At 38.5% G+C, this 23,804-nt stretch overlaps 3 protein-coding genes and 1 non-coding gene across 6 annotated transcripts; 1 reads left to right on the top strand and 3 right to left on the bottom strand.

Moving 5' to 3' along the window:
- Positions 1–212: 212 nt before the first annotated feature.
- LOC140773164 (sulfite exporter TauE/SafE family protein 4) lies at positions 213–10,227 on the bottom strand. Of its 2 annotated transcripts, XM_073115586.1 has the most exons (13): positions 10,035–10,227; positions 5,040–5,301; positions 4,799–4,958; positions 4,510–4,710; positions 4,358–4,419; positions 4,174–4,222; positions 4,018–4,076; positions 3,843–3,929; positions 3,579–3,629; positions 2,007–2,246; positions 865–958; positions 633–773; positions 213–521 (listed from the first exon to the last, which is right to left on the bottom strand). In XM_073115586.1, the coding sequence occupies exons 2-13, from the start codon at positions 5,223–5,225 to the stop codon at positions 442–444; spliced, it is 1,410 nt and encodes a 469-aa protein (XP_072971687.1). In that variant the 5' UTR covers positions 5,226–5,301; positions 10,035–10,227; the 3' UTR covers positions 213–441. The 2 variants fall into 2 exon arrangements, with proteins under 2 accessions (XP_072971687.1, XP_072971686.1); XM_073115585.1 differs by lacking the exon at positions 10,035–10,227 and having other exon boundaries at positions 5,040–5,782.
- LOC140773165 (probable xyloglucan endotransglucosylase/hydrolase protein 10) lies at positions 6,677–9,973 on the top strand. 2 transcript variants are annotated; one of them, XM_073115588.1, is made up of 4 exons: positions 6,677–8,119; positions 8,201–8,301; positions 8,382–8,575; positions 8,668–9,973. In XM_073115588.1, the coding sequence occupies exons 1-4, from the start codon at positions 7,903–7,905 to the stop codon at positions 9,068–9,070; spliced, it is 915 nt and encodes a 304-aa protein (XP_072971689.1). In that variant the 5' UTR covers positions 6,677–7,902; the 3' UTR covers positions 9,071–9,973. The 2 variants fall into 2 exon arrangements, with proteins under 2 accessions (XP_072971689.1, XP_072971688.1); XM_073115587.1 differs by having other exon boundaries at positions 6,677–8,301.
- Positions 10,228–10,334: 107 nt separating the features above from the next.
- TRNAH-GUG (transfer RNA histidin (anticodon GUG)) lies at positions 10,335–10,406 on the bottom strand. The gene has a single exon. It is a non-coding gene; the product is annotated as a tRNA-His (tRNA).
- A 4,093-nt stretch (positions 10,407–14,499) lies between these two features.
- Positions 14,500–16,331, bottom strand: LOC140774809 (homeobox-leucine zipper protein HOX19-like). The gene is made up of 3 exons (XM_073117943.1): positions 15,429–16,331; positions 15,226–15,305; positions 14,500–15,102 (listed from the first exon to the last, which is right to left on the bottom strand). Exons 1-3 carry the CDS (start codon positions 15,882–15,884, stop codon positions 14,799–14,801), a joined length of 840 nt encoding a protein of 279 aa, XP_072974044.1. The 5' UTR covers positions 15,885–16,331; the 3' UTR covers positions 14,500–14,798.
- Between the last annotated feature and the right edge of the window lie 7,473 nt (positions 16,332–23,804).

Genomic DNA, 23,804 nt, shown 5'->3' on the forward strand with positions numbered 1-23,804 from the left:
TCGGATTCGAAGCCTAGAGGAGCAATTTCTTTAATGATTTTTTACCTGAGCCCAGACCAGTAAGATATCTTAGCCCATAGAAGAACCAAAAGGTTTCATTCTGGATTAGACTTCGATGCAATATATTCAAGCATAGGCTCAAAAACAATTTGGGCCGGGCTGTCCATGGTTTCCTGAACAAGCTGTGTGAAATTTGGCCAACAACGTCAACGGACAAAAAAATGAGGATGAACATTACTGTGGACAACACTAGTTTCTTTGAGATATACAACACGATAAATTGGTGACCAGAGCCACAATATACTGAACGAATAATAGTGTGTTAGCAAGGAGCTAACACACGAGATTTACATTCCTTTATTGGTTCCAGGCAGAAGAGAATAGTCAATTAGATATTGACCACCACCCTTTTAATGATAAAATATATAATTTCTTTCCATTTTACTTCTCACAGAAGTTGAGAAATCCCATGTACTCGTGATTCTTGATCATCGCCATGCTCTTTTCAGTTCCCACAACACCTGAAATTTAAGGAAAAAAAGGTGGCAAAGTTAGAAGGACGACCATACATTTCAGTCAAGAATGCCTCGTGGGGGAAATAAGGCAGGATGTATAGTAATTTTAGTTGATACCCATTGTTAGAGCGCTTGCAAAGATGACGGAGGAGAGGATGAAAACTATGAGCGATGCTCTTTTGAGCACCTTCACCAGCTTCCTGACGAAAAACTGACCCCAGAAACCGGCCATCACTGAGACTGCAATGAGGTAGAGAGCTGCCAAGACAAAAGAGCGAAGAGAGCTCAGCATGCACTGCTGCTTATGACTGTTTAGTATGATGCCAGGGTCTGGACGAGATACACATACCATAGGGGATAGGGAATCTTCCCAGGAAGTAGAACTCCACGACGGAGAGGGAAGAGGAGAACATCATCACAAATGTTGCTGTTGCACTTGCAACCTAGTCAAAAAAGAAATAACTGAAATTTAATATTATAGTCAAAGCTAACCTAACCAAACGATATATATCTCTGCTCATAATGATTGATAACAATATCACTGAATTTAATACCTTCCACTGACCAGCTAACTTCATAGAGTTCCAGAGCCAATCAAACCTAACAAGTTGTTTGGTGGATTCAGGTCTAGTAGTTGAATTAGGATGGCCATGCCTCAATTCGGATCAAAACAACATCGTAAGTCTGACAAAATAGTTTATGACGCACTGTGATAGGAACCTAGTAGTGTATTATATTTAGGGTCCGTAGTAGTTCTGGTGGGAATTGGTAAAATATATCTACAAGTGAAGGACTCTGTTGTGAAATTTATTAAAAAGAGCCAGACCCTATGGAAAAGTCGTTTCTGTACTGCTTGCAAATGTTCACCGGCCATGACAAATACTATGTCTGCAACCCTATTTGCACGAGCTCCTGCAGTTGGTTGGCAACCCTGATTAGCTGCCAATACCCAGCTGTAGTCTGTAGGAAGCTCGTGCATCAGGACTGCAGACAATCGTCTGAAAGACTTTATCACGAGCAATATTCCCTCATTCATGTGTAGAGGAATCCTAAGAAGAGCAAAACATAAGAGTCAAATATGAGCAGAGTACACATGCCGTGGTCTGCCTTTTAAAAAAGACCGTAGCTTTGTTTCCATATGCATTAGATCTGTAGCTGATAAAGCTTGCAAATTTATATCGAGCATCAGAATCCGCTAGCTAAATTCAGATCGCTTATATTTAGCCGCAAGACATTGACTGGAAACTACTAACATAGCTAGGACTGGTCGAACCAGATCTAGCTAGCTCTCAGCATAGTAACCTTAAGCTACCTACCCCATTAACAACATGCAGCCCATCCATCAAGTCAATCTTATCAAAAGCGCCAAAGGTGGCTAACTACCTATTATAATATATAATTATCTTCTTCTCTTTCTAATTAATTAAACTGCAGTTTGTCTATATCTTGAAAAAAGGATAATAAAAGGTATTTTAAGATAGGAATCCATACCTGAGGAATAACTCCAATTTCAAGGAGGAGAGGGCCAAGGATGAATCCACCTCCAGAGCCCAGTAGTCCACCTACGGTTCCACCGAGTAAGCCACAGAAGGCACAAAAGAGGAGTTGTATCGGCGTCCACTCGATGGAGGCTTCACACACGCACTCCCAGTTCCCACGCATCCGCCGCGCCCGGCTCTCCTTCCATAACTTCACAGCCTCCCACGTAAACACGCTAATCGCAATAGGAAACTGCAAGTTTATCCACCGTTATACTATATATATATATATATGTTCAAATTTAGTACCTAATTCAAGCTAAAGCAAATCCATTTAACCTTCTAAAGTCCAGACAGTATCGATCAGCTGCTCAAGATCGCATCAAATAATACGTGAATCGAAATAAGAGAGAAGACAAAGAGCTTGTGAAAACAAAAACAAAAACAAAAAAAATTAGGCTCGGTAGGGTAGAGCAGGAAGTAGGTTGGAAGTAATAATCATTATATGATTGACCACAGTTGCATTCCAACATTTGATGGTGACAAATAAAAAATAAAGTCACAACAAAAGGACAGTTTATAATTCAAATTCAGTTTCATCTTGCTATAAACCATAGAACAGTACTCCTTAACATGAACAATAACGTATAAAGTTAACTATTCCCCAAAAAATAAAGTTTAAGATTGACATTAATGTAAATATTTTAAACAACCTATGCAGATATGCTAGTTAGTTCCACTCTCAAAAGGAACCCAGGTCAAAGGTAAGAAGTGGAGAGTCGAGAACAAATTTAACTGGCTAAATCAGGAGCACAGTGTGATGGGGGACTACACTGCTGACTAAGTTCACGTGAATGACATGGTCACCAAGGGAAAATAAAGGAGGAGTTTCGTACTGATGTGAAGATAAGAGGTCAGGTAGGGGTCCGTCTATACGAGCCGAGCCGAGCCGATTTTGGCTCAGATTCAACTTACAACAAATTTGGAGCCAAAACTTCTATTTAGGCTCAGTTCAAGCTCAATCCAAGCCAAGCTCTTGCCACGATAAGAAAGAGACCTACAGTTGACGCGGAGGTCACGACACGTTAAGTAAATGAGATTCATGGGTGATGGGTCCACATATGAGGTCAATCATTAATGTGTCGGCATGAAATGTAATGCAAAGGCGGTAAGCTGTCAGGAATAACCACATATGGACGCTCTAAGTTTACAGCTAAAGACGAGATTTTTATCTGGGATTAACAAAGGGACTTTTGGAGTTCATACAATATTAGGTCCTTTACCTGAGATATTTGTGATGACCACAATTAGCGCGTGAGTTGCAAGGTCACATATTAGCTAAATCTTTGTTGGTCTTAGGTTCTTACATATATCAAAGAGATATGTATAGCGTTTATCTTAGGCTAATGCTATACCTCCACCTTGTCTCTCACAAAAGCACAAAGGGGGACAAAAGATGAAACAAATTCTGAGAATAAGCATTTTAATATCAAATATTAAAAATGCCCTAACACTACTACATATGCAGAACATATGAAAACCTCAAGGATGACAACACTGGAGATAAAAAGATATGGACATATACCTGCAAAACATTGATGACCCAGTAGACGGGGCTGCAGACTTCCGATTTATTCTGCAACAACACAAATATCATTGTGATTTCATCCCAAAACGATCAAATGTCAATAATTATGGATATATACAAACACACATTGATATATATATATATATATATATATATATAGAGAGAGAGAGAGAGAGAGAGAGAGAGAGAGAGAGAGAGAGAGAGAGAGAGAGAGAGAGAGAGAGAGGGGGGGGGGGGGGGGGGGGGGGGGTAGTATGATACCTTCAGGATTTGCAGGAGAAGAAAGGAGCACCAAACGAGCATCAACACTAGCACTCCCTTCCACCTTATGTTGAAAAAGAATGCCTCCTGAAAAAGGAAAAGATACATGTTAAAATAAATGTAGTAAACAAGAAAAAACGTCTCTTCTCTTCAAATCTCACAGGCACCCACTTACAAGTCCAGATTTTTCCACTGGGTGAGGAAGAAGTGGTTCATATTCTGAGTCAATGATCACTGCATCAAACAATGGATATTAATCTCTCACTACACAAGATTGGAGATGAAACCAATTATTACTACTGATTGTTATTTAACATGTTAATTTGCCTACCCTCATCTCCACTGGCCTTCAATTGTGCCTCCTTCCTCTTCATCTCCATCTGCCCACACACATTTACGCCAGCATAAGTTAATTAGGCACCATGAATCATGCACACCATTTAACAACAATTTGATCACAATAGCATAATTGCATCGAATATATCAGCTAATGCGTGGCAGGGTTTGAGCCAAACCTTTAGTATGGTTTCCTGCTTCCACATCAGGATTCCTCTAAAGAAGGACCTGGATGAAGTACCTGAATTTACAAACAACAGCCATGACCGGTCACCTTCATAGTAACCGATGTCTATCTATAATTAGAGTGAATAAACGTGTAGAGACCAACCCATGAAGAGAATAATGATGAGGACAGTGATTAGCCAATACGGGAAGACGACACTGAGCTCAACACCAATTGTGATCCCCAGCATAAGCATGGGCTGGAAGAGCAGCGCCAGATTGTAGTCTATAATCGGCACCTCCTTTGCCGGATGCATCACTCGAAGGTTGTACCACACGGACGACATTGAAGCTCCCATGATCATACCTGACCAAAGTTGTACATGTTCTTCGATATCAGCGAAGGCAAAGAAATCATCAAAGAAGTTATCTTTGCTTGAAATTTTTTATCGTACACTTGGAGAGAGCGGCCGCGGACTTGGTGTCAAAGCCAACGACGAGGTTAAGCATCGGAACAAAGATGCCGCCACCTCCGACACCACCAACTGTGCCAAAAGCTGAACCCAAGAATCCAACGACAGTTGCGACGACGATCCTCCAGTTCAACTCCAGATCCTACAAGATGGGCATTTATGCAAACACTGTGCGAGTTGATCTTATTTGTCACGTAAGATGAGGAAGAAAGCAAAGACTCACCGGCCAAACTCGAATACTGCGAGAGGAAAGAATAGATGGGTGGTCATCGGATCCATTGGGATTAAATGGCTGGTTAAAGAGGAAGAAAGTGGAGGCTATGGCTACCGAGGAGGCTGCCAGAAGGTATGTAATAAACCACTTGCTGCTGCTGCCGCCGTTTGTGATGCCGAAGTAAATCCCGTCCATGCTCCCTTTTCCGCTCTTAATCTTGCTTCCGCTTCTTTAATTTGAAGCTCCCAAAGCTTCTCTTGCTCTTATACTCCTGTAATGTATTGGTGATGTCGAAGCAGAACAGCTCAGAGAATACTCCTGCTCATATCTTTGCATTGATTGCATATATATATATATATATATATATATATATATACACACACAAATATAGAGAGACCCAAAGGAGATTTACGGAGGAGGCTCAATTTTAGACAATAACTGTACAGGGGAAGAGGGGTGGGACAGCGGATGTTACAGAGACAGAAGAAAAAATGTGATTGTCATACAAGATAAGGAGGAGAGTAGAAGGATAGGATAGATGGATAGAGAAGAAAGATGTGGTGCCAGATGCACTTGGATTTTGGTGGTCCAGTGTATAAGTATAACTCTTCAATTCCAATGCATATTTCCACCTAGCCATACATGTGCCTCGGATCCCACCTTGTGCTTTTTGTTCTCTTTCTCCGCTATGAGACATTACCAGATTACCCTTGTTAACAAAAAGAAAACTTAAACTTAGACCGTCACCAAACCATATAGATTTGAACCGACGATCTACGCATGTCATAGAGACGTAGACTTTATATTGTGAACATGTTCTAAACACGTCAAATTCTAACTTATATATTAGAAAAGGACTATTACTTACTTGTGGAGCCTATAATGAATCCAGGGGCTAATAATCTATAAGAAAAACAACCCTCTGTGCTTCACATGGAATCATACTCTTACATGTGCTCTCATATTATTCTTGAGTTCCAGCTGGCAAAGAAAAAAATAAACAAAAACTAAACATGTAGCGTTTCACTGCATTCTTTGACAGATACTTAAAAAATGAATCCTTACTCAATACTGTCTTATTTAAACCATGCTAGGGAGGGAATAACGGAAAATTGGCATTACATAAAAATAAATGAGAAAATGACAGAAAATAAATAAATATATATATTCAGGAAAAGAAAAAAAAGACATGCAAGAAGACAACATTTTCCTATATGCTTTTGTGATTCATCTTTAACAAATTTATAACTTTAACTTATACTTTTTATAACACTCTAACTTAATATAAACTATAGATTACAAACAATTGGTTTGACTGGAAGAACCGTACGCATTTCAAATTCCTTTTCTTCTAATATCAGAATGGACAAAAGCAGAGAGGTACCTTTCGAGCTCAAGAGTCCCAGGCAGGCACCTCATAATATATAAATTTTTGTAAGCCCATAATTAAATTTGTTTGGTTAAAATTTCACCAGCCAATCATTCAATATCTACCAACAATAATCTCTTAATTAGCAGGCGTAGCACGGCTACTAGTCTACGACAATAAGAAAAGTCAAGTAAGGAAGCTGCATCCCGGCCCGCCGTCCTCATATCTGCCATCTCCTCAATACGCAGTCACATCTTACTGAACTATGACTCTGAGAAATTAATGCAATGTACTCTCGTTATAATTTTGGCCGATAAGGAATAAGCAATAAAATATTGAAACGACTCTCTGGTGGTCAAAATCTGTTGGCTTGGATAGATAGGGAAATGAGAACCAAGTGATGATACCCTTTGAAGAACTAGTGTTACTTAACTTTAAATCCAACAAAAAAAATAAAAGAAACCTAGTTACTTAACTAACGAGAAAAATATATTATTAGACTCCCAGATATATATGGAGGCTCGTGAGTATAAAAAATTCAAATGATATCACAAACTACCAGCACTCATCAGTCGGACTGGTTAGATTGTCAATTTAGAGAATCTACTTTAGTCACTCAAGGCTTGGAATCTTCCACTGATGTTAAGCCATAAATCCTAATAAATATTTAGGCAACAAAAACAGCGGAATGGTTGGGGGGTCTCCAGCATGATAAAAATGGTAGAAATAATATCTGGGGAAGCTTGTACGATGTTAGTGCAATGTAAAAGCCATCATCTGAGGGATAAGTTCTACCAAATATTCTATTATTGCCATGCAACCATTCTTATGTCTTTAATAATTTGCAATCTGATGATGACTTTGCATTTCTTAACCACATGTTAAGAATTGAACATAAAGTTTATGGAAGCAAGAGTGCCTAAATACCCCTCCTTGGGTAACACACGCTACAATGGATGTGACAATGATTTGCCGTACTTAATATACTTGATTTTGGCTTCAGCAGAGTGCCTCATATCATACAAAACTTGCAGAAGAAAAGAATCTACAGAAATCCCTCCAAGTCATCAAACTCAAAAGGTCGAGATAGAACAACAGATTTAAGTTATCCTTTCAAAGGACAAAGATGGGGAAACAGAATCCGGATGCACAATTACGATCTTTTTCTCCATGAAGAGTTCCTCGTGAACATAGGCCTTGGATTCTTCAAGTAAGATTAGAATGTTAAAATTGCAAATTAATACCAAATTGTGGTAACAAATTACGAGTATTCTAATTGTGTTGGATCTTCGACTCTTAGAATTTTCTCACTCTTTAGGCATTGACTGAGAAATGTGCCTCATTTTTGTCTTTTTAAATCACGAAGTACAGAATAAAACATTGCTTTGCTTCTTCCTTAAGGCATTCTTGCTTCGCAACAGAAATGCAATCCTTGTCTCCGTCATTCTACATATTCTGCTGGCAGTGTTGAGTATATAACTATAAATAATCAAAACTTCTTTCATGATCAGCTTCAAACCAAGTTTCACCATGTCATACAAATGCAATATATCAACTCTTATCCAATGGCTTTCACTTGCATATCTCATTAGGAATGCATTTGCTTCTGTCATTTCAACTGGAAATTTCAATGATGATTTCTACATCGCTTGGTCCGCTAACCACATAAACACTTCAGCAGACGGGCACTCTAGAAGCCTAAAACTTGATCAGGACTCAGGTAACTCCTCACATAATATCAGTGACAAAGGAATTCTACTGCATTTAATTGTCTTAATAAATTTGTTTGGCTTTGTTATAGGCTCGTCTTTCGCTTCGAATGATATGTTCTTGTTTGGAGAGATTGATATGCAGATCAAATTGGTGCCAGGCTACTCTGCAGGCACAGTTGTGGCCTTCTATGTAAGTAAATATATTATGTTGGACCGATATGTTTCAGTTATATTCTTTTGGATCACAATGTCTAAATTTGCAAAATACAGCTGACTTCTGATCAACCAAATCGAGATGAAATAGACTTTGAATTCCTTGGCAATGTTACTGGACAGCCATATATTCTGCAAACAAATATATACGCAGATGGTTTCGATAACAGGGAGGAGCGAATATATCTATGGTTTGACCCAACTGAAGACTTCCACACATATTCAGTCCTCTGGAACCTACATCAGATAGTGTAAGCCAAATCTTAATTTAACACTAACAGAGTAGGTGATAAGGATATTCAACTTAAAAATAATTTAAGGGTTGTTTACGATCTTATTTTAGGTTCATGGTGGATTGGGTGCCAATAAGATTGTATAGAAACCATGAAGACAAAGGTGTGGCCTTTCCTATGTGGCAGCCAATGTCCCTCAAGGTGAGCCTATGGAGTGGGGACAGTTGGGCCACTCGTGGAGGGCGCGATAAGGTCGACTGGTCAAAGGGGCCCTTTATAGCCTCATTCAGGAATTACAAGATTGATGCCTGTGTTTGGAAGGGAAACCCAATATTTTGCAGAGCAGAGAGCTCTACCAATTGGTGGAACAATCCCAGGTTTAGCAGCCTTACTTGGTCACAGAGAAGGCTATTCAAATGGGTGAGGAAATACCACCTCATCTATGATTACTGCCAAGACCCTACCAGATTTCAAGGTCAACTACCAAGAGAATGCTCACTACCCAAGTACTGACCAAGAGAATCATATATTAACCTTCAATCTTTTCTTCATCTGCTAAGCAATGGAATTGTTGTGTGCTTTCATAACTAAATATTGGACCAGATTTCTGTGTGGTTTGCCTTGTATCCAGGGAAGTCAAGAAATTGGGCCGGCTCAAATGGCTGAATGCACAGAATGAATTTTTTACACCTGGTCCTGGATTTTTGATACATTATCAGTCTCTAAGGAATTTGATCTGGCCCAGAGTATTCATAGAATTGGTCTGGCCCAGTCGTGGGATATTTAGCCATTCCCAATCCTGCCTCAGCCCTCAAGCATGATACTCACAGGATTGTCCCGTACACCATGCCAAAAGTTTCAACCTTGTCTCCAAATTGTGCCCCATCAACAACTTCTTCTCGTTTCTTTTTTCTTTTTTCCTCTATATGAGGCCCATTGACAATCCTAATCATGATATGAACAACACTAACAACTTTTCTTCTGGCCCCTATATTTCGCTTTCGTAAAAAAGATACGGCAGAATAGCTCATTTTCCAGAATCTCAATTTGCCGACCTTGGGTCAGCATGTTTATTCTCACATAATTCTTACGAGAAATTAGTCCATATGATGCCATCTTATCCTACGTACGTACACATGAATCTCAAACTTTCAAAGCCGTGTCTCCGAAAAGAATACACTATATGGATGTCAATAAAGCAAGAGAGATGCAAAGATTTATTCATTTGCATCACTTTTAAAAGCACATATTTATTAAAAATAAGAATCTAGGGCATATGAGTCTAGTTTTTATTTGTAAAGAAACCATGTAGCATACAGTATGTGGGCATAGCGTTTTCTTAAGAAGACGTGCCTCGAGGGTATTTCATCAAACAATTGCATGGCAAAATTATTAAAAAAATAAGAAGAAAAAAAAGCTCTACTCCGTCTCAAGAAAAGAGACGATAAATAAAGCGTAAGAAGGTTGGATTCCTTACCTGCGGCGGCTCCTCTCCTCGGCCTTCAATCTATGCCTATTTGTTATAGAAAACAGAGGTTTAGATTAAGACGGTACGAGAGGCGAACTCGTTGGACGACGGATAGTTATGGGAGATTGATAGGAGTAAGCCTTGCGAAATAAGTAGATCTGGAATTCGAATTAAGGAGCCAAGGAGGAGGTCGGAATTGTTGGGAATTTCGAATCTCAAAATGAGCAGATGGTGGGAATTGGGAACGATTTGGAGTTATCTTAAATTTTAATACAAAAAAAGAAACTGAGAAAAAGGCAAACTGAAAAATGTGGCTGCTGGGATTCGAGCCCAGGTCTCTACGGCCACAACGTAGAATTCTTACCACTAAACTACAGCCACGTTTAGTTATGATAAGATTAATAATAGATAACTCTGTTTTTTTCATTCGAACTCGAAAAGTAAAACCAAACAAAAGGCAAGCGCAAAGGCCCGCCCGAGAGGGCAAAAGCTGCGGAGCGCTGAGCTGCCCCCCTCTTCCAACTCTGTCTAATAATACCTTGTGTTCCCCAATATCATCAAAGTGACAGAAAGACGACTTCTTCTTCTTCTTCTTCTTCTTCTTCCTCTCTCCTCCCCAATCCAATTCATGCGACACATCTATGTGATCACAGCTCCCAAACACTAGACGTTTCGCCAATCACCAACGCATGCACCGACCCACCTCCCCACTTCCACCACCATTAATTCCACTATCAAAGATGAGGTCTTTATAGTAAAAGCAAACAAAACAAAACACACACACACAAGCGAATATGTATAATCCCATCCACAGCAGCAGACATATAATGTGGTCCTAAAAACATGTGGGTCATCCATGCTGTGAATAACAAATTAAGCATTTGATGGTATAAAATCCCACAAGAAGACATTATACATATTTCCCAGATTGATTGATGATTGAATGATTGATCGATTAGTGTTTCTAACCATACTAGGATCATGAAGCTCCTGATTTGCCAATAAATAGCATAACGTATGCTCTTAAACTTTGGAAGTACTGTACGTGAGAGAAAACTTTGAAGAAGGAAGAGAAGAAGAACCCAGTAACCTTTTTAATACTAAATAGTTGATTTCAACAGTACTGAATGGTGTAGAGAGATAGAGTTTTTTTTTATTAAAAAAAAAAACTATAACTATTACACAATCTCCAACTCAACAGCATATATGTAATAACTGTATCACAATAGCAATTTCTGGCCATTTATTCCTGGTTGTCTCAGTGAATAAAAGACAACCCCAAACATGAAACACACATGAAGAAACCAACCACATCTACCTGTTATGGAGCGGATTCGACCCAGTAGGGATCACTCTCTTTTCCTCCACACTATTGTTGTAACGAGGATCTAAAGAAGTCGCAGTCGCAGTCGCAGTCGCAGTCGCAGTCGAACGGAGAGTCGAAGAAGGCAATGGCGCTATCTCTTGGGCTGGAATCTTGTGCATGGCTACTGTGGAGACCAAAACGATCACTAAGATGGCAACTCTACCAAGAGTTGGCATTTGAGTTGAATATAATGGTGAGAAGTTGAGAGGCCAAGAGAGCTAGCTACTACTCACATTAGTTAGGTTTTCTTTTTCTTTCTTTTTTTTTTCTGATTGGTGGTATCTTTTAAAGATGGAGAGGATCGATGAAAAGAGTAGTTAAACGTGGGAGAGGAAAGAGAAGAGAGAAGAAGGCATCTGCCATAAGTAAAGGAAGTAGGAATTAATTAAAACAGCTGCAGAAGAGATTGATAGGGAGAAAGACTAAACTAATGCTCTACAAAAAAAGCTTGCTAGTTTGATCTCTCTAAAGAAACAAAAAGGGCTTTCCTCTTCCTTTTTGCACTCTCGTTAGGCCCACATATATATGATATATATTGTTTCTTTTGGCTTAAAGAGCGATAGAGATGACTTCGAGAGAACGCCAATGGAGAATTAATTTCCACATGGTACTCAAAGGGTCAAAGAAATATCTCTTCGTCATCATATATAGCCTGTTTCATGATCTCCATTATCTCTCTCTCTCTCTCTCTCTCACACACACACACACATATATATATATATATATACACCCACACACAGGAGAGAGAGACACATACACTTCCATGGTGGACTTTGGGCCAAGCCCAATTTGGATTGTGAATGAATTGGCCTCTACGCTGCATTTGGGTCCAATGGGCTATAACAGAGAGAATAAGGTCTTTTGTGGCCTTTTGTATAGAAACGTTAGCAATATCCGACCCCATAACTTTAAGAACACTACTAGTATGAACGCAGAGACGTTATGCTTAGAATCGTTATTTGACCACCCCTCAAAAGTCTCTACTCGTGCTACATAACGAGACTAGAGACAAAGAATAGTTTGTATAGAATGATATGAAAGTAATATTCCTAATAATTGAAGCAGATGCCACTTTGACCACCCATATTCCCACGAGATTCAAAGCAAAGATTGTGGAAACGACTTCTAGATCAAGTTCTTAAGCATTCTAACCTTTCTTGATGTCCAAGTATGACATCTTGACACCTGTGTCCTAGACCTTTGTCTGTAAAGGTAAATTTTTTTTTAATTTTTTTTAATTGTGTTAAAATATGCTTAAAATCTTGTGGATCAAATGAGTTATTTAACATGATATTAAAAACTATTTTTTTTTATTGAAAAAAGAGTTAATTGTCTGATCGAACTGGACGGTTGTATAGATCTTATTATATCTTAAACTTGATCAGCACATTTTAAAGCGGTAATTATCATATATCATGCTTAACGAGTACTCGTGAATCTTGCAAATTCTTAGGTTTCAACAAGTCCTTGTCAGTTGAAAAAGCGTCATTTGGCGAGGATTTGGTTACTTAATTATGGAGGAAGTTTCATTTCACGCTTCTTTAATTGTAATGGGTGGTATGATTCACGCTATTTACATAGGTTAATTTAGGACCAAATAGTATGGCAAACTAGCTCATATAATGATATAAATATGTTTCTATTTTTATATTAACAGGCCATCGTCCTCGTAAGCCATGACGATTTCTAATGTTGTCATGCCATACGTCCAAATTTGGCTTACTACCACATTATAGGACTCAAAAGGAAGGAGTGCTCATCAAACGGATCATCCAATTGGCATGACTATACAATAAGATATATATATATATATATATATATATATATATATATATATATATATATATATTGGGCCACGATCGAATTAATTTTAATTTCGTGTGCTAATTAGGTTGAGGAAGACTAACAGTGATTGCCCGCACGAATGTTAAAGCGTTGCGAAGTAGCATCGCCGTGCATCAATGCTTCCGGATGCGAATCTCAAGGCGGAGAATCACGGTGATTAATTACTATCTAGCTAGCTAATAGGCGGTCTTAGTTTTAGCCTTCTTACGTACGCACAAGCAAAGATCTTTCCCTCTGTATCTATATTTCTATGTTGATCTTATCCGATGCCCCCATGAAAGTGTATAATGACGTAAGTGATCCATATATGACAAGACACAAGCCAAAAGCTATTGCTACTCCCTCCAATGATATAACCAATAGGAAGCTTCCTCTTCCCATCAACTAGGACTAAGACAACCTCCTAAGAATATATATATATATATACATATACTTTAATTTAAGGCAACTTCGATCTGTAGGCCCATAAGGGAACAAGAAGTGAAGTGATTACCAAATCCCCTTGCCAATGTTGAAGAGTTATGCTCATCTGACCGTGGTATTTTGTATTTTCGTTTTTTTTTTTAATAATTATTAACAGAGATGTGCCCCTCTCATATACTTAATGTTAAATTGATCCATCGATAAGATAATTATCTCAAAAATTAAAAAAAAAAAGAAGAAGAGAGAGACTATAATAAATGTATCAAAATAAATACACATAGATAGAATTCATTAAATTTGTTGTTATACAACAGGCGGATATGCTCCTATATTATATACCACAAAGCGGTGATATATACGATGCATCATATCTGGGAAAAGAAAAATGGAGGGTCAAGACATCACGTGAGGATGACCCCACCATGGCCATGCATGCACTCTCTGTTCTCTAATCCATTCACATATGCTTCTCTGTATGTGTGTGTGTGGTGTGTGTAAACGTTTATATATTGAATGAGCTATCTATCTATCTATCTATCTATTTATATATCTATCATTCTTTGCTTTCCCCACACGCTTTCCGTGAGCCTTCCTTATCATCTCCCACCCCCCTTACAACATCTCCAACCAAAGTTTGTAATATATGCCTCATCAAAAAGGTCATGCTTTTTTGTCATGCCTCCTCACCATACTTGGCATGCCTTAGAAAACAAAATATCCCTCCACGACCAAAAGCGTGTCGGGGTGTATTCCATGCCATGATATACATAGAGTTCATGATGTACGTATGCTAGCTCAAGTACAACAGAAGTAGAGAAGCCATTGAATTATAGCTAATCATACTTTGAAAATAAACTTCTTTCTATACATTAATGATTATATCACAACAAAAGAAATGGGTTATATATGAAGACTATAGCTAGGTACAGTCTTAGTTTCATCAAACTTTAAACATTAGGAAATTAATTTTCGGGATTTTCGACCCGATATTTCCTTTCTACACTAATTAATTATAACTATGGGCTCTTCCTCAACTAGATAAAACTAAGTGAGAGAGGAGGAGAAGCTACGGTACGTAGTTTCTACTATGTATGTAGTAGTTTAGCGGTGATCTCAAGCGGCCTGCTTGTTCGTAATAATTAACATGCTGCAGAATGGGTGAAGGGGTTGAAGAAATGGGTGGTCTTCGGCGGCGCCACCACGAACGGGCCGCCGCCGCTTGCTTTGGCCGCGTCATTTGCGCCGTTGATCCTCTCGCAGGAAGGGCAGATGGTGAGCGCCGCCGCCGCCGCTGGGAACTGCATGTAGAACGGCGGCTGCGGTGCGAATTTTAGGGCTTTGAGCTCCTGCAGCTCCTTCTGCAGCCGCCGGTTCTCGTCGGTGAGCGTTTCGCAGCACCTCTTCAAGAACTCGCAGTCCACTTCCGTCTGCTTTAGCTTCGTCCTGCAATTAATTAATCAATTAACCCTCAGTTAATTATCAAGAAATCCGATTCGAGACAATAATAATAATAATATATATATATATATATATATATATATATATATATTTATATACGTTACGGACCTTGCTCTCCTATTCTGGAACCATACTTCTACTTGTCGTGGCCGGAGATGGAGTTGTTTAGCCAAGGCTTGCTTTTGCTTCTAATATCAGATATATGAAAATTAAGATGATTAGCTATGTTAATTCTGTGTGTGTGTGTATACACATATGGATGGATGGATGAAACAAAGATGTAAATTATATCAATAAAGTGAATTGCATACCGGATTAAGGGTGCTATGCTCCTTAAACCTATCTTCCAAAAGAGCAGACTGCTCCTTTGTAAGCCTAAGTTTCTTTCTCGCACCACCATCTTCCTCTCCTTCGCTGGTACTCCGAGACGAGACTTTCTCCACCTCCGCCTCGTCGTTGCCGGTGTCCTTCTCTCTCTTCACGCTCTGCGGGTAGGCGGCGGAGAAGGACGAGACCGTGCTGTGAGGAGAGGAGAGCCTTGTATGGGGTTTAACCTCCAGCTCCCTCATCACCTTCATGTTATCGGGAAGGCATAAAGAGAGGGATGGCTCCTCGTTGTTGTTGGTGGAAATCATGACTGATGAGAAGGGCGGCTCTTTTGGAAGGCGAATCAGATCGGCGCTCGACAGCCTTCCTCTTCCGCCGCCGATGGTCAGGCCGAGATCTAGGCCTCTGTCACAAACATCTTGTGGATTAGCCATGTCCATGATGTTCGATCCCCTAACTATAGCTAGCTGAATTCTTTTCTTTTTTTTCCCCCCCTTCTTCCTTTTGATAGAGCAGAGAGGTAGGCTCAATATTTTTTTTTTTTTGTATGTATTGCTTGGAAGAGAGGAAAGAGAGAAGAAGAGGAGGAGGAGGAGGAGGAGGAGGAGAAAGGTGATGCCTATGCCTATGGCTATGCTTATGATTGTTAGTAAAAGGAAGGAAGGAAGGAATGAGTGAGGGGGTTATAGATGAGGATATATAACCAAACCTAACCGAGGTATACAAATACAATTAAACGCCAGTCACAAAGGTTGACAAATGGGAACCCGACCCTATGGACTCGATTTCTTCTAGTACTAAAAGCGAAACGGTGCAAAGGACCACCAACTCTTTACTTAGGACGGAGGAGGGAGTTGGATTGGTGTACAAAAGGAGAAGGAGGAGGTAGAGAAAATTAACTACGTGGATTCACATGGGAATGGATGGGAGAGGGGGGCAAAGACATTTATAAAACACATCAAGGGTGTGATCGTGCCTCCTCTATTCACGACCCACCCACCCACCTTTCTCCTCATTAACTATGTGTGGTACCTCTCTCTCCCTCTCTCTCTCTCTCTCGCTCTCCTTTTTTTTTTTCCTTTCCACCTAGGACTTACTAAGCCAATGGAAAGCTTCCTTGTGCCTTCGACACTGACTTCTTTTTTTTCTTGAATTTATCATTAATATAATAAACTCGGACAGAATGAATTACATTAGGAGGGAGAAATTTCTCCGAGTTACAGAAGAACTCAATCAAACATCAACTCAAGCTTTCATTTGTATTAAATGAAGGTTGATTGTTAGCGAGTAGCTAGTTGGTGGCAAAGCTTTCCAAGATCTAGGAAGGAGGAGATTCTTAGGAGGGATACTAAAGTATCATACGGTCGGCACGATACGGTATGGTACGTACGTATTTGAAAGTTATTGATCAAGCAAGCAATCAGCGGAGGATGAGACACTGACTCATATATATATATATATATATGATTGGAATAATGATATTTTAGGTCAATTGGGTCCAGCTAAATTGAAGGCTACACATGAGATGTTGGATCCTTACACGGAAAAGTTGCTAGTCTTGAAGACTGTCATATATGGGGCTGATGCAACTATTCCCACCTATGGTCTGGCTTCACTTAGGAACGTGGCAAGGATGGGCGAACTAATAGCAAAGATTTTAATGCACCATGGCCTCCACTGTCTTGTTCGCAAGGGGGAAACTTGAAGAAGATGCCGGATCTGCTTTGCCTTATAAGATCTAAATCAAGAAAGAGGCTTTGAGATTTTCGATCGGAAAGATATGTACCTAATTATATGATTGCACTACCGTCTAGGCTAGATCTCACACCATGCATAGCATAAATGCTGATGTGCAAGAGAGAGAGAGAGAGAGATGGTACACTATGAATCGTTCAATAATGAGCTCATCACCTCCAACTACTCCCAATTAATTACTGAGGGCATGCAATTAATGTGTTTTTATTTTTCTTTTGTGGGGAGGGGGGATGTTTATCTCTCATGTTTGTTAATTACTTGGGCATTTTTTATTTCCACGGGTAGACAATCTCTTTCAAAGTGTCATTAAAATAGATGATTTAGGCCAGATAAGCAAAGAGTCTAGGACAAATGATTCAATACTTATAATTAGCTAGTGGTCATGATATATGCACAATCTGAGCAATGATTATCTTAATAAAAATTTTGAGCTCAGATACGCATTGACTTCGAGGCAATCGACAAAGCAATATCTAATGACGTGATTAGAGAATAACTACTGCTTCATGGACTGCACCAAAAAGAAAGAAATAAAGAAAGAAAGTACCTCCAAATCCTCATCAAATCGCATAAATAATATTAGGCCAACACCAGTGGAGGCTTCTCTAACATCATCACACCATAGACGCTGGTGGATAAAAAGCAAGCATGCCCACCGCTCACGTGTCGCTCCCTCGCCATGACACCTCCTCGTCGATGACGCAACGTGGCGGCGGGGCCACCAATGATTTGCTATCATTCAAAGGGGGTGGGAAGGAGGGTATTTGATTCAAAGCCTACAAGATAGGATTTGCGAGGTGGTCTTAATAAATATATTATTTATTATTATTATTTTTAAAGCGTTTGGGTACCACAAAATGACCCCTACATTTTTTTTTACCTCTTATCTGTACGCCATGCTTTTCTTGAATATTAAAAAGGTAAACGCATAGAAAATTCTAGCGGTACATTCTGATAGGGCTCTTTATATATGTTTAAGAATAGAAAAGACATCTGAGAGATAACACGTGTACAAGATAAGGGTTGGTATATGTGCTCTTAACCACCAGTCTGGGGGCGACCGTGCTGTCTGCAGAGCCAATTGCAAGCTTGAGTTATTCTTGTCCTCCTGCTGCTGCTGCTGCTGCTGCTGCTGCTGCTGCTGCTGTTGCTACCACCACCAACTAACATGAAAGCCACCGTCATCCTAATTAATAGTGTAAGAGTGGAGATGATAATATTGAACGTAAAACATATGCCTTTTGTTTAAGTGTGTGTTTTGTTGCCGAGCTTTATGAAGTAAGAAAGGTTAGGTAAGGAATGGATGCATTTGGGAAAGTGGGGAGATTAGATTAATATGCTTTGGTTGCATCACTAACTAAGGCACCGACTTTTTATCTATAAAAGAAGAGAAGGGAGGGGGGAGGAGAGAGAGGTGTGAAAAGGCCCCACTAATTTTGGAGAGGGCCCATGCCCTCGTGGGCTAGTGGGCTTTTTGTGACACTGTTTTGATGGACACGTCATGCTCCTGCTTGTCACTGACCCCACTTTCCCTTTCTAGGCAGTGTTCAGTGTGTTGGGTTTGGCATTTGATTCACAAGATACTAATTATTACTTCTTAGGTGTTAGGTTTAAGTTAGGTTAGTTTCAACCTTAACCTGCGTCCACATCTTGGTACAGATCGATCGATCGATCGATCTAGTAAAATAATTGCTATTGACATTAGCAATTGATTAGTTCGTGCCAGTTGAATTGGTCAGCTTCCTTACGGATTGAGGATATGCTTGATTAGTACCGAGTCATTATCGATAGTAATATTTTATTTTTAATTTTTAATTTTCTCTTTAAGATTTTCGAAAGGCTATATTAGATTCATCCGAGTGAGATGCACAGTAAATATCAAACAGATGATGCATCCTCCTTTTACTTTGCATGTCACACCCACATACTTTTTATGTCCCAAAAAAAAAAAAAATTAAAATTAAAAAAAAAGAATTGCAAAAAGATAATGGCGACGTGCAATAGCCGAAGAAAGAAGTGGTTCCATCTCAGGATCTCATAATGTTAGACACGTCAGAGTTATAGGAGGAGGACTAGTTACGTGTACTTGAAATTTACCCCACAAATGCAGTGAGAGGGGGTGGTCGTATTGAATAAATTTTAATCTTTAGTGTTTTACCACAATAATAATAATAATAATAATAATAATAATAATAATAATATCCGGTGATCGATCGATGGATCGGCTATGTTTTTAAGTGCACTCAACAAATTATCCAATATTTGACTTGATCTACTTACTTACTTCATTGTTTGATTTGTTTGTAGTGAGAAATATCCAGTATTAAGGAGCAGAGGTTTCAATCCCACGCTCACATGGGATACGAATCATTTGGCATCGCCATCATAAAATCCTCAAATCTTTGATGGGACCCTATTTGTCTACCCAGTATTCTATTTTGAACCCAGCACTCCACCTTTCCTGCTGCTCCTGTCCAACCCTTCCTCACCCCTTCCCATTCATTAGTCAACACACTAATGATCCAATGCTTCCCGTTGAAGAAACTAACTACTTGATCCAAATTCTCCCACTGGGAGGGATCCATGGGGCCCATGCATGTTTGAGAGTTAAGTTAGCAAAAATATAATTAATGGATAGCGATAATAACTGCACACACACAAATAAAGGATAGAGGATAAAATGTTTAAAGGCAGCAGCACATGACAAAAAATGTCGGTATATAAAATTTAATAAAAAAATTTCATCATCATCACCCAATAGCTAATAAGGCTTTTGGACCAATTGGTCATACAAGATCAAATAGAATCGCACATATGTCCTAATTTGTATTCAAAGAATAGGTTTTGAGATGCAAATGAAAGTTAAGAGTAGTTAGGTAAGTAGAAAGGAATCCCAAAAACTTTTCCATGTAAAGCAAACTACTACCAACCATTCTTTCAATCATGGCCATGGGCGGCCAAGGCAGTCAGTCGGATTTTGAGGAGGAAGCATCGATGCACCCCGGATGTACTAAAAAATCAGTTCGGATCAAATCTGGGACCACCATCCCCAACTGCAAGTTGGTGGGCCACCACTCATACAATCCAATAGTTGTCTTCGTGTGATTCAGTGCTTGCACCACCACCCAAGTAGACATCATTAACAGCTTCTTGGTCACTTCCACTCTTTCTCGACTCCAATTTCCCTTCTCCTCCTTTTTTTCAATTGTAATAAAGGAAATACCATTTCGAAAGAGATTTTTCTCTTCTTTTTTTAAAAAAACAAAAAGAAAAAGAAAATACAAATCAAGACATCCATACATTTTGCTATATCACTTCAAGACATCACCATCATTAGATCAACATCCCACAAGAATCTATACGATAAACAATAAGTTTTACTTGAGAAGAGGTCATGCTGTATTTACTTGAAGCACTTGTCATTATACTTGTAGAACCAGACAAGAAATAAGGAGCATCAAGCTTTAGCAACAAGATATATGAAATTAGAAATATCTGTGAGATTACACAATTATTCTTAGATATCATTATCTTGAATTTGAAAAGAAAGAAAGAAAGAAAAATATCTTCAGCCCTATGTCATTGGCTAGTCCATCCTTAAAAGCTTATGCCGGAGTTAGATCCAAATAGATATATCAAAGAACACTACCCGTACTTACTGTCATGAAAACTTCTAAGGAAAGAAATAAAAGTAGCCCGCTCCAATAATGTCTGATACATCATCTTTTTGAATAATTCAAAAACCTACACACTAGCAGAGGAGCAATTCCACAAATCATCTTCTCTATCTGTGCCAAATAAAGGGAAACCAAGGTTGGTTCATCTCTTGTACTTGAATCTAAAAAAACTTCAGATTTTCATCTAATGCCACATACAGTCAAACATCAGATGGATGCCGATGGTGTATAGTTGTATATTGTTGATGAAACAGGGCAACTGACATGTGTCCCTGAGTAGTATTTGCCTACCAATGATGAATCAAAAGATGTAAGCATATTGTCTGTCTATTGTTGCCAATCTAGCAACTTAGCTTTTAAAATGGGAGGAGGTATCAAACAAGATTACAAGATGAATGAAGACTTCATACAGCTTATAAGTTAGGCAGGATACTTAATTGTTTATTAACCAGCCAATCAAAATTCATTGCTGACCAAGTATAACTTTCTGACAACGGTGTTTTCTCTTTTTTATGATGTGACAACATGGATAAGAAAGAAGTACCATTCAAATCATGGCATGCAATCTATAAGTCCTTTAAATTAACATAACAAAGGCGTGTGCAAAATAAATTAACTTACCTAAGGTTAGTTAGGACATATTCAATTCCAATAGCTTAGAAGATCAATGAAGTCTTGATGATACAATACTGCCAAAGAGCAATGCGTCACCCACCAATGATTTACCAGGAGTTGAAGATTATTTCAGCAATTCATTAAATATTTATAGAAGTTGTTAGCTTGGTTAGAAAATACTTCACTTTTGTCAAAATATTAATTTAACTTGCTAGGTTATTAAGACTATACAGCAGAGAGGATTGAATTGGTACTGCCAGAGATTCTTATTTGTGATTAAATATACACCCATGCTTCATAGCTCACTTGCGCTTTATACGACTTCCTTTCTGGTTCAAATCAACAATGGGACTATCACTTGCTGAATTGGAGTCACCAACAGCCCTTGGAGTTGCAGGATAAGGTTCAAATAAAAGTAGCTTATGTCATGAGGTACAAATAAAGTGATGGATGTGGATGATGATGAGATCTTTTAACTTTATGTCAAGCTAGGGCATCTGCCTACCATGACCTATATTCTGATGGAAAAGCCTCTTCTTGCATCTAAACAGGAGATTAGAAAAATAACCCATTTGCACAAAGTAAAAGAGTATGGACAAAATCTTACAATTATTGTGAAGCCCAACATGAGTAGCCAATAAACAAATGAAAACAAGACATATTAGCTGCTTAGGATAAGGTTTATGTTCAAATGAATATCCAATATAAGATGCATGGGATAAAGTTAGTTATGACCATTACTTTTTGTATAACAAATGAACAATATGAGATGTACTAAATAGTATACTAAGATGTGGCTAGCCAGCTTACCCCCATTACTTGAGGCTTTTCCATGGTTTAAATCCCTTGCTACTTATAAGGAAGCATGTCTTAAATAGGGCATTTCTTGCATACCTTACCACCTCTCGGCAATTCTTACAAATATATTTTTCACAAAAAAGAAGAATAAAGTCCTATGAATTAAATAGGGCAGATTCATTTCTACATAGTATTGATGGCAAGTAAATCATGATGTTAGTTTTGGCTTGTGTCAACAATAAAGAAGAAGAGTAAATCATGATGTTCATATGCCTTACTATCAACACCAAAATATTCATTAGTTTTTTTTAAATGTCAAAAATTAGGTTATACCTTCCAATGATATATGGAAGTATATATGTTATCAACCAAAGACAGCTATATGAATTAACTTCTGAAAGCGAGTGGTATTAAACAAGACAATATGAACAATTTAAATGTTTAATCATGTACTGATGGGACCATATCATTACATGATTGACCTCCTGAGCAAACTGAATTCATCACTGACCGGATAATGTTCCAATTATGACCAAGGAAAATATGTTCTTGTACAATGTGTCACAACATGGTATTAAAAGATAAATCCTTAGTTGATGTATTATGGCTCAAAGGTCTTAAGAACACTTCAAGATAAAGCTACATAACAAACTTATTACTGTTACTCCGTACCAAATCACTCGCTCTAAATTATTGGGATGTCTTGAACTCTTGAAGAAAGGGAATGTGCCATAGGTTGTGAATTAAACTTGCAATAGTAGGGAGTACATTATATTAAATATTTGAAACTTGTTTAATCAAAATAGGTTAGCAAGGAGATAAGAGATACTGTCCTATTGATCAATAAAAGAAAAACAGTGCTATGATTAAGTGATGCAACTGAGGGGACAAGGATAATAATCTTTACTTGATAAGCTAAGGACCACAAGATATAAAAGAGATCTAGATCTAAGGCTTTTAAGAGATTACCGTCAGTTGCTAATATACTTGTTTACTGATGATTCAACTGGAAATGATTCAATAATTCCGACCTCAGACAGACTGGATAAAGCTTCTTTCTGTTGAGCATACTTCATATATAATTGTTATTTGTGAATAGATTTGAGTATTTGAGTGTATCCTTGGTTTATTTTGTATATCATTTGTGTCTTAAAGCCTAGTCTTCCTATCCTTCTCTAATCCACACATTTTATTGTGAACTATAAAGTTCTATCCATTCTTTATAAGAATTATATCCAATTCCTCATTAAGTCCTCGTTTCATGTAGTGGGCCACAACAGGCCCATAAATTTACTTAAGCTGCCCTCTTTGGACTTTGGGAGAGGAAAGCTGGTGGCAACAGAAACCAAAACATGCAAACTCTAAGTATATTTTAAATACAAACTCCTACTAAGATAGTTATTAAATTTGGTATCAAAATCCTGGACTTGGATCTGATATAGTGCTGCATATACCTAAAAGCTAACTTGATATCTCCTGTTTGACTTGGATCCATATCTAAATTATAATTCATGA

This window comes from Typha angustifolia, chromosome 13, assembly GCF_048772165.1.
Source record: "Typha angustifolia cultivar Huaian chromosome 13, ASM4877216v1, whole genome shotgun sequence".
Lineage (NCBI taxonomy): Eukaryota > Viridiplantae > Streptophyta > Magnoliopsida > Poales > Typhaceae > Typha > Typha angustifolia.

What these genes read in the sequence shown, in the direction of transcription:
- LOC140773164 (XM_073115586.1), bottom strand. Translation starts at nt 5,225, where the DNA reads ATGGACGGGATTTACTTCGGCATCACAAACGGCGGCAGCAGCAGCAAG. An exon ending in AAATTGGAGTTATTCCTCAG is followed by an intron (nt 959 to 2,006) that starts GTATGGATTCCT and finishes TTTTTTGACTAG; the next exon opens with GTTGCAAGTGCAACAGCAAC. An exon ending in TGCAAGCGCTCTAACAATGG is followed by an intron (nt 522 to 632) that starts GTATCAACTAAA and finishes CTTAAATTTCAG; the next exon opens with GTGTTGTGGGAACTGAAAAG.
- LOC140773165 (XM_073115587.1), top strand. Translation starts at nt 7,903, where the DNA reads ATGATCAGCTTCAAACCAAGTTTCACCATGTCATACAAATGCAATATA. An exon ending in GCACAGTTGTGGCCTTCTAT is followed by an intron (nt 8,302 to 8,381) that starts GTAAGTAAATAT and finishes TGCAAAATACAG; the next exon opens with CTGACTTCTGATCAACCAAA. An exon ending in TGGAACCTACATCAGATAGT is followed by an intron (nt 8,576 to 8,667) that starts GTAAGCCAAATC and finishes ATCTTATTTTAG; the next exon opens with GTTCATGGTGGATTGGGTGC.
- LOC140774809 (XM_073117943.1), bottom strand. Translation starts at nt 15,884, where the DNA reads ATGGACATGGCTAATCCACAAGATGTTTGTGACAGAGGCCTAGATCTC. An exon ending in AGCATAGCACCCTTAATCCG is followed by an intron (nt 15,306 to 15,428) that starts GTATGCAATTCA and finishes ATCTGATATTAG; the next exon opens with AAGCAAAAGCAAGCCTTGGC. An exon ending in TTCCAGAATAGGAGAGCAAG is followed by an intron (nt 15,103 to 15,225) that starts GTCCGTAACGTA and finishes AATTAATTGCAG; the next exon opens with GACGAAGCTAAAGCAGACGG.